Here is a 10,562-nt window from a genome sequence, read left to right on the forward strand (position 1 = left end):
AGTGACGCGTGGTTCCCCTTCGTATGTAAAAAATAAGCGCTTTAATAGTTTCGCGAAAAAAAATGACTATAATAAGTATGCAGAAAACAAATAGTGTACATATAAGGCTTGAAATTCATTTTGGGGGCATACATGCGATCTTGAATATACCGATCGAAATGGCATCTCCCGTGAAGCGTGTTAGTATGAATGCCCCCGAAATGAATTTCAATCCTTTAATACAGTCATGTATTAACAATTATACAATGATTAAATAGTCAATTTAAATATTTCATTTTCATATTATCCGTTTAACACATTTCTTTATGACATATGTACGGTCGTTACAACAGACAATACTCGGCCATAAAACCACTTATTTAAACTTTAAATACGATTAAATGTAACTGAATATATTTCTAAACAAACACGTGTACAATCAAAAACATGGAACTTTACAAAGGTAGTAATCAGTTGACTGTAGTCTGTTACTTTAACGCGGACTTCATTATCACTATATCAGCTCACTACCTCTTCTGTCCTCATGAAAAATGTTGCTAGGGTATTTAACTCCAGGTCGTAAAAAAGATCCATCAACACGACCATGGTCAAGATGATACAAACATTCATTAATCGGCTGTCTATGTAGTTTTTTATTGCGCACAGTCTGTATCCTGTGACGGTAAATATTGAATGTTCTTGCGTTTGGTCTACTTGGTGAAGAAGATGCCGTATCAGAAATAGTTTCGCAATCAAAGTCGTCATAATCAACATCAGGCTCATTCATATTATTAGGCGGGGGATCATCTGCTTCTTCATCTTCCTCCAAATCATGCTCAATCTCCTTCAAGTGTTCTTGAAATTCATGCGCTTTAGTCTTTTTTCGTCTTGAACAGAAGCACTCAAATACCTTTGTGCTCGAAATAAAATGGCAGAAAGTTCTCCATCGATGGGAAAGCATAAAAATAAATTGGGTCAAAAGTAAAATTGCAAAAATAGACAGGAACGTTACTGATAATGGTTCATATTTCCCCGCGATATAAAACCCATTTAAATTTTCTTTGCTTACTTGTAATTGCAACAGTGCTAATGCTAGCATAAAGTTCAACATAAAGAAACCGTACACACAGTTGTTCCTCAACGAAATTAATTCACGATTAAATTTTTCTTGGAGTTTCTTATTGTTTTCAAGTGGCTTCAAATATTTTTGAATTGTATATGTCCAAAATGTGTCCTCATCTTTGCTGAGTAAATATTTTTTTAACCTTTGTTTTGAGTCTGTTAATTGTGATTTTATCCAGTAGCTATCGTCTTCATAATTTATCATGTCCACGTGTTGTTCGCTTTGTTGTATTTCAACCTGTTCCAAATCGGGACCATTTGGGTTAATTTCACCGAGTTTTGCTTGCAAGTATTGTTGAACAAGAGCGATAAGCAAACGCATAAAAGATTTCTTATTTCCACTCTGTCCTTGCGTTTGGGATGATGGAGATTTGGATTCTCGAGTACCCCAACGGATGTCATGTAAATTGCACATATAAAATACAGTCAGAAAAATAAATGTAGAAGGCACAGAAACGTAATATAGTAAGCCAGGAAGGAGACATGTGAATTCTTGAGGGTGAAGCAAGGCCGATATTAAAAATACTGCTCCAACAAATATAAGGAAAATCACGCTTGGAGAAAGAACTGTCTCGCTCACAATGTTTAAAATCATGCCGATTGTCACAATAACCATTACAAACGTATATGCTGTGCTTAGTATTGCGGCCACAAGGAGTTGCTTTTTCTGAGTTACTGTCAGGCATAACACTGCGAACAAAACTACCGGAGTCACGGCTACGAAAAATGCATTCCATGGCTTCAAACTTAATACTGAACTAAATGACCCTGCTATCATAACAAGGACAGTTCCAGGAGCTAATACACTTGTTACAACCAGTACTAATTGATAAAGCATAAAGAAATGGTTGATTTCTCTGTTGTTTTGGACTATTTGTTTCCAACAAAGGACCAAGTCAATCATATTTGCCATTGTTGATGGTGACCAGCGCCGTCGTTGAACAAAAAAGTCCCAAAAGTTTTCTGGTGCAAACGTTTTTGCATCTGCGGCTGCGCAGTAGTCTATCTTGTATCCTCGTTTAATGAGAAGAGTACAAAGCCACCTATCCTCGCCTTGTTCAAACTGCACAAGGTGTTTTCCATCCTCTGGCTCTTTAGTGTACGTTTTCAAGACGTTATCGTCAACTAGGGCAGATGCTCGAAATATAGAAAAGCATCCAGGGCAACATAGCACAGAACCGAATATATGTTCGCATGCCTTTTGAAGCCAGTGGCCGACTGCATATTCGAATTGTTGGTACCACACCATTGGACCTGAAGTGAATAATTATTGAATGTGAATAAATACATAAACTGTTACACAGAAAACTTCTGAAAATAAGCTTTACACAGACAATAAAATTTAAGCAGCGTTTTGAATTGCATTTTTAAACTAAATGTTATGTACTAATCAATGAAGTTGTAATATGTCAATAGTTGTAAAGTACCTGATCCTATTGGGTGAATCCTGCCACAAACTGCTGCGACACGGTTGTTCATCTTCATTCGATCCATCATTCGTAGAACTGACTTCGGTTCAAAGTCTACATCACCGTCAAGGGTTAGAATGAATGTCTTCTTCAGCTGTTTAACGAATAAGAGTTATCATAAATTACGTCGAAAATTGAATTTAAAAAAATCGTTGATTTTAAAGGTCACAAAATATTGCACATTATTTAATAGGTGAATGTCATGATTTACTTAGTTTTCTTTGATCTTTTTTTAATAAAAAAAATCAAACGGTTTAAAGGATAAACAAAAAGGCTTGCCTCCTCTTTAATCGTATCTGGATAGGTCTTTCCCATTTTGTACAACAAACAATAGTACATATACATCACCTGTAATGAAACAAGAAAACGTAAAATGGAAATTAAATACAAGAGAAAACAACTCGGATAAAAGACTGGTTAATTGTTCTTATATGTTTTCCAACTACAATGATTGAATGCGTATGATAGATGATAGATATGAAGGTTATTATACCTGTTGATACAGCCTGACACAATTACTATTACAATTAAGCTATTACTACATTGGAAACTACAGGGACAAAACAATTCCAATTGATAGTAAAGCCAAGTAGCCATAAACTGCTCATTCTCTCGTAACGTGACACAACGATTCAATAACAATTGAAAAACAAACGTCCAAACCAGACGTAAACAACCACTCTTGCATGTTCAAAAATACACGCACAAGTACACGGACACATGCACTTATAATCGATGTAAATAAATTGTTTACAACTCATGTCGCAAATGACGGTTATTACCTGAGACCATCGTTTTCGGGCCCTTATCTTTTTCTTATCCTTCAAATGCACCGTCATTTGTGTACCGCCTGGAAGTTGTAGAACGAATTGTCCACCATAAGGGGTCTGAACCACTTTCCTTTGGAATGTTTTATTCCACTTCACGAACTCCTTGTCTTTCAACACGGATCTGCTCGTAGAAATATGATTTATAACTTTCAGCATGTTATGTGTTTGAAAATTAACAAGCGCATTTACTGAAAATATGTCAAGAAAAAAACACTTCTTAAAGGGGCTGTACTCCGTATGATAAAATACCGAAAAAAGAGAAAATTGTCGAAAACTGACATAAACTTGGTAATGATGTGTACAATGCATTGAAACTTACTAACTGAAGTACCACATAGTTTACAATTAATTTATTTTTTATTTTTCGCTGTTTTTTCGTATTTTTCCATTAAAAAAGATTACTAGGTATGTCTACCTAGTATAATTCATTCCTTATGCGTAATTGGCTAGTCTATGTTATAACGTGATATAACTAAGTTAGGTATATACCTTAAATATTACAACGGGTTAGGGTAAGCCTTCGTTGCACAATGGATACAACGCTGGACTGCAATTTGGCGACACCGGTTCGAACCGGTCTCCGACTCGATAATTCTTTTACATTTTTGTATTTTTTACAATTATGATATGAAAGAGTATAACATTTTATTAAATAATTGTCCTGAGATTCGTTACAGAAAACTTTTGTTGGTGCCAATCTGGTGTACAGTCCCTTTAATTTAAAACACGAAAGTAAAGCTTACTACATACCTAACAGCCTTTTGCAAACATGACATAAACTGGAGCAGATATTCATTAACCTCACGACCGTTTTTTGTTGAGCAAAATGCATCGTCAAATACTATTTGAACTGAAATAAACAAAGTTTTCATTGAATATCATTTTCATGAAACAATAACAAAATAAACGGTTTCATTGCAGACTTTATAGAATATACTTACCCTCAATTTGAATTTTATCAGGGTCTTGTGTTTTCTTTTCAGCGTCTTGTTTTCCGTCTTCTGTCCCGATTCCGTCCTCGCCTACAGTGTCAGCTTCCTCTCGAATAGATAAATGCAGATCTAATCTGAAAAATGCGTCAATAGAAAAATAGATTGAATTTTATGCTACTTAATAACAGTGCATGCATCAAATCTGGTATGGAATAATCAGGCAGTTAATAAATAAAGACCTTTGGACTCGTAACGGTTAGCCATTAATTGATAAAAGGTGTATAAATTGTCAAAAATTAAATTTCAAAATAACATTACTCCAAAACTTTGATCGAATTCTAAAACTTTAAACGTTGTTCTCAAAACATGAATAAAATAATGGAAAAAGCGAAACGAAATCTCTTGATTTTCTCAAAATAAAAATGTACAGCATGCTTCGTTACTTTCGAAACGATATCTGATTAAAGAAACATTTCAATTTCCAGCGACAATAAGCACGGCAAAATCAAATGAAAGGGTTAGGTTAAAGTTATCAAACCTGCAAATAGACTTTAGAAGCTGACACATTTCTTGGCATGTTTCGTGCCACATTGTTACGCAGATAATGACTTTTGGAACGTCACTCGATTGTACATTGTTTGTGTGTTGCTCTCCAATTTGATGGTCATTTCTCCTTCGAAGGAGCATATTCAAATCAGGGAAAAAGAAATCGTAAAAACTGCCGGAAAACAACCTTAAAAGAAACGTGAAATTCGACATTCTCATTAACATATTCAAACTTTTAAAAGTTTATATGTGTTGATTTGCGTGTTATCTTTAATAAACATTTAAGAAATATGTTTTATTACCGTGAACATAATTCGACTGAATAAGGACAAATTTAGATGTAAATATATTATATTGATACTCACAATCTTCTTACATGCGTCTGTAGAATAGTAATATAACAAAAACTTCTTTAAAAGTACCTCTCCAGTTTTGCCATTCTCTCGACCCGAGGAACCCAAATGTACCACGTTAAGGTGATAACAGCAATCCAAGCCAAAGCCCAACAAGCGATGAAAAACTCAATTTCATTGTCTTCAGATATAAAACATGTCAGACTTATTCCGGCCATGTGCTCGATACTCTCAGGAAAGTTATTGCACGAAAGACTAATAACAGTTATTATTGATAACAGTGGAGTAAGTATGAGTGGCAAAGCAAATGAAAATTGCTGCATTGACAGTCGACAAGCCAGCAAAGCTAATCGTGAAATCGCAAATGAACAAGTCAATGTTCTAATTTCAAGCTTATAGCTGTCATAAAACTCCATCAATTGGTTGAAAATTGTTGGGTAAAAAGCATTCGTAGAATCTAAAGTCACATTTCCATTCTCCTGTTGTGGTACAAGTGTGGAATTTGTTGTTGAATTGTACGCTAAAGATTCGATGTTCTCGTTTGTCAGAGATGATTCAGAATTTTTCTGTTTGTCGACTATTTCTATTAGTTTCATATTTAAATTCAACACTATCGAAATAATAAACAATAAACATATTAACCAACGAACAGTAAATCGAATAAATTCTTGTTTATGTTCCGTCTTGTACTGTTTTTCTTCTATTTTAGATTCACTTGTCTCCGAATGGGAATCTTGTTCACCTGTTGTTTGTTTTGGAACATTTGCAGTTCTTTTTAAGCAAAGAAAATTATCCAAATAGCATACTGACTTACACATCAAAAGAGTTGGTAACGCCCATTTTAGGTGCAAGTCTCTGTCAAATGGTATTAGCCAATACATCAATAAGAAAACACTCCCTGCCAGTGCCAAAACCGGGAAACCCGCTACACAAAGTTTGAGAAAAGAACCTTTTCTAATACATCGCTTGACCCTGAGCCGACCAATTGTGCTCACGAACGTGCATATGCTTGGAATAAGTGGTAGAACTGTCACAACTAAACATGCCCTCAAACTGTCCAGTAATGGAAGGGCATAGATGATCAAATATACCTCTCCAATAGTGCTCACGGCCTGCTGGATAGCTGTCTAAAATGGTCATACAAATGTACCAGGGTCTTGTCTTAATTAACTTAAATTTTATATGTTGATAATTTAAGTCAATTTACATACATTACATGAACTAGCATATATATTAAACTCGAACATATAATTAATATGAGCGTCAAAATTATCTATTCATTTAAAACACTTAATTCATATACAACAAAAACAATCGATTTAGGAAAGACTTACCGCTAAGTGTTGTCTTGTCCAGTTAGTCTTCTGATCTTGGAAAACAACTCTCCAAAGAGTAACAAGAGATGTGAAGAATTCAAAAAATGCAATGCACACGAGAATTGAAATTGCTTGAATTTTCTTGTTTTCAACTTTCGACTAAAAAGAAATTGAACTTATAACAAGGATTTGATTATTTTAGCATCTTTTGCAAATGAATCTGAACTGAATGCAGGTAGTCGTTGGTTTATTAATATTACTTAGAGAATAAAAGAATTATTTACCCTAAGTTGGCGCGTGAATTAAAGTGGACTAACATTAATTCTTTTTACACAGTCCTGCAGTGTAAAATAGGGATTTCCGGACGTACATTTATTATGAAATCATGTATAACCATATATGGACAATTTCTGAATATATGTGTTGAAATAAAATACATGAGTCCTTAATTACTAGTTTCGAACAATTTTCTTTACCAAACACACATTTCAAGTAATTTATCTTAATTTTGTTAATATAATTATGTAAATTTCTTAATGTTATATAAGCCTTAAATGCTTGAATTTAAAATCATACCAAATCGCTATGGACTGGAGCATGCAGTTTCTCAGAGAGATTTTTCAGAAGAGTCAAGAAGTAAAGCTTGTGCAGTATGCCGCACGAAAGCAGCAATAGCGTCAAAACAATAAAGAGCACAACTCTGCACATTTTTAAAAATATGACATCGCAGACGGAGGACTTGTTTTCCTTTTTCTTAGTTTCTTTTGGAAGATTCCTAAAAAATAAAGATGCACTGTCACTCCCGGATAAGATTTACCACAATTAATGATATTGTTTTAATATTAAAAAAAAGGATGAATAAATGTCGAAAACAATGGTTCTTATGAAGGATACCGAGTTTAATTTCAAAGAAATGAGCATAAAACACGGTATTTCTACCTTATGAGACTATAGACTCTATAGTAGATCACAGTAACTCTTTTAGCATTCACCAATCATTTAATATTTTTTTCCGCTTTCTGCTTCTAAATACACGGTTATAATCTTGTTACCAGTAATTAATATTTTCCTAAAATGCCTGATTTAGTAAGTAGTAAAAGGTTTATCAGTCAAAATTGATGTGTGTTATACATATGTATGTACTGATTTTAAATAAGAGTGTCACTTATTATGAGAGCTTTCAAAACAAACACCTTTTATCACTAAGCTTAGGTTATTGTATTCTCCCCTTTGGGTTGCCACGGCACTTTTATATATGATATTCCAATATGAGGAACAAAATGCAATAACAGAATGAAAGCAAATGTACTACCATATTTCTGATATCCCCTGCAAGTCATCTTTTTCTCCTTTAGGGCCTATGTTAACACAGGCGCTTTCGGGGGGCGCACTGCCCTCATCGCCACTCTTTCTCAGCGTGCTCCGCGGCGTCGACCGACCAGAAGGGGGCTGCCGCTGACCGGTCTGACGCGATTGACCGGAAGGAGCCTCCCCCATTCGTTGCTGAGTATGCATCTCTCGGATTCTAAATTTAGTCAAAAGCAGCTTGTTTGATTGTGTGTTTTTTTCAATTATTTCTTCTAGTCAATGTCCATATTTGTTACTTCAATCAAACATAAAATTGTTAGTGGGGGGGCTTTATGTTTAAGACATTATAACATCAATCAGAAGAGAACAGAATAGACATTTTATTAAGACTTGTATAACATATATCGCCTTAAATACATATACTGTTAATATATCAGAAAAGAAAGTCCAGATTGTGAACATGACCATTTATACTTTTTTCACTTTAAAACAAGTTTATAAAATGCCATTTATTATTTATTTCTCACTGAACGTGTGATTTTCACTTCCATTCCGTTCGTTTAAGTCCTCTAAAATACACTGTTTATAATTAGTCCATAAATGACAGCTTATTTACATTATTTATGAGTTTTGTCATTTTCGTTTGCTAATTATTTTATTGTCAGACATTTAATCGAAAATGAATTGGGCAATTATTGACAAAATGATTTTGTTTTAGGAAAATAAAAGAAAGAGTGTTAATATGTAACGTTAAATATGCTATCTCAACAGTTTAATAAACGTTAATTAGCTTCGAATCGCTTTGATTAATCAGAATCGAATTTGATTTAACCACGCAGAACTGTTTGTATATTTTAAACTTATGCCATAGCTTTTTATAAAGTAAAATAAATTCCTCCACTGAACTCCTACTATTCGCCTTGACGTAATAACATACATAATTGAAGGCACAACTCTACGAACAAAGAAATATTGAAATTAAGAAAGAGTAAATGATAAAGTAACTTAATAGATAAATTGAATAAATTGACTCATTATATCAATCAATTAATGAATAAATGAATCAGTCAATCAATCAAGGAATGAATGAATGAATGAATGAATGATTGAATGAATAAATAAATAAATAAATAAATAAATGAATGAATGAATGAATGAATGAATGAATGAATCAATGAATGAATGAATGAATGAATGAATAAATAAATAAATAAATAAATAAATAAATAAATAAATAAATAAATAAATAAATAAATAAATAAATAAATAAATAAATAATAAATAAATGAAATAAATAAATAAATAAATAAATAAATAAATAAATAAATAAATAAATAAATAAATAAATAAATAAATAAATAAATAAATAAATAAATAAATAAAAATAAATAAATAAATAAATAAAAATAAATAAATAAATAAATAAACAAATAAATTGATTAGTCAAACCAGCAAACAAACAAACAATTAATCAATCAATCGATCAATCAATCAATTAATTAAATAAGATTCAATCAATCAATTAATCAAAACAAATATATAGTCTTTTAACAAGAGAACACTTACTGATTATTTATGAAATATACCGTACCAAGTCCCGCAAGTGAATGAAATATCATGGATACCCGTTTATTATATACTTAAACATCACGCTTTCCAAATTCAATATTTTTAGATTTTTTTCAAGGAAGTGTCAGCATTAAATATTTGAATGACCAATTTGTTCTGCATTCTGAACTTGGCTTCGTTACCTTCGATTGGTTAGCTTCAATATATCAGTTTACTTCCTCTTTGAAAAGATCAAATCTTAATTTAAATGATTGATTAGTTAATGTGCATTGTTTACGACGTTCTCAAATACGTTTTAACTGACAAGTTTTTATCACGGCATTTTAAATATGTTCTTAAATACAATATTGTGCGCACATCAACCTTGTTTCCTTAAACGCTATCTCAATTTGGCATGTGTACGAAAGCTACAGAATTTTCAACACATGACAGTAACTTCACAACCAAAGAAATTTCAACATTTCGTCATCATAATGATAAAAATTTGTTATATAAAGCACATATTTCGCTGGGGTTTTTCTTCGCTTGCTTTCATGGCATCTATAAATGTATTTTTTGGAACTGACAAGCCTCTGTTTTATTCAAAGGAGGTAAGACGGGCTTCAGCCAAAAAGTTAAAGAAGGGTGCTGCACCATTTCGTTTTTGGTAGCACCCTTCTTAGCATTAACACCATCCTGCCATCATATAATAAATGCTTAAGATAATCAAATATTGCTTCCGATTTGATTAAAACTTAAAACATCATTATAATATTCAGTATAAATTCGTACAAACTAGAAATATTTGGTATTTGATGCGCAAAATGTCTTCAATTAAGCACATATCCTTATCTGCACCTTATAACATTGACTTCGTTCATGATCTCGGTGTCATATTTTATGATTAACAAATTAACGTTGTCTGCTATTGAATGAAATGCCTTGAGATTTATGCAACCATTTAAAGGAAGTTATATTTCAATGTTAGAACTTAAAATAAAAATCGATGTTGATATTTTTGACAAGCTAGTATACATAGAATATATAAGTTTTTAATAATGAAAATGTGTTACCTTTCTCAGAAGCTGAAAAAGCACGATAACATGTGTACTCTTTATCCACGGGTTCAACTTTAAATGAAAAATAATTACAATGGAGT

The 10,562-nt window shown here is 32.7% G+C and overlaps 1 protein-coding gene across 1 annotated transcript; it reads right to left on the minus strand.

Annotated features, from left to right (window-relative positions):
- Positions 1 to 249: 249 nt before the first annotated feature.
- LOC128240712 (chitin synthase chs-2-like) lies at positions 250 to 9,444 on the minus strand. Its single transcript, XM_052957480.1, has 12 exons — positions 9,422 to 9,444; positions 7,860 to 8,072; positions 7,124 to 7,322; positions 6,566 to 6,706; positions 5,301 to 6,358; positions 4,871 to 5,065; positions 4,342 to 4,466; positions 4,151 to 4,250; positions 3,353 to 3,521; positions 2,850 to 2,918; positions 2,529 to 2,664; positions 250 to 2,355 (listed from the first exon to the last, which is right to left on the minus strand). Exons 2-12 carry the CDS (start codon positions 8,060 to 8,062, stop codon positions 494 to 496), a joined length of 4,257 nt encoding a protein of 1,418 aa, XP_052813440.1. The 5' UTR covers positions 8,063 to 8,072; positions 9,422 to 9,444; the 3' UTR covers positions 250 to 493.
- Positions 9,445 to 10,562: the final 1,118 nt, after the last annotated feature.

The sequence above is a fragment of the Mya arenaria genome, chromosome 7 (assembly GCF_026914265.1).
Source record: "Mya arenaria isolate MELC-2E11 chromosome 7, ASM2691426v1".
NCBI classification, from domain to species: Eukaryota; Metazoa; Mollusca; class Bivalvia; order Myida; family Myidae; genus Mya; species Mya arenaria.

Bases quoted from the DNA above. Each gene is read 5' to 3' on its own strand.
- LOC128240712 (XM_052957480.1), bottom strand. From the start codon at position 8,062: ATGCATACTCAGCAACGAATGGGGGAGGCTCCTTCCGGTCAATCGCGT. The intron at 5,066-5,300 runs GTACTTTTAAAG...GTTTCTTTTAAG, and splicing joins AGAATGGCAAAACTGGAGAG to GTTGTTTTCCGGCAGTTTTT. The intron at 4,467-4,870 runs GTTTGATAACTT...CGCATTTTTCAG, and splicing joins CTTCTAAAGTCTATTTGCAG to ATTAGATCTGCATTTATCTA.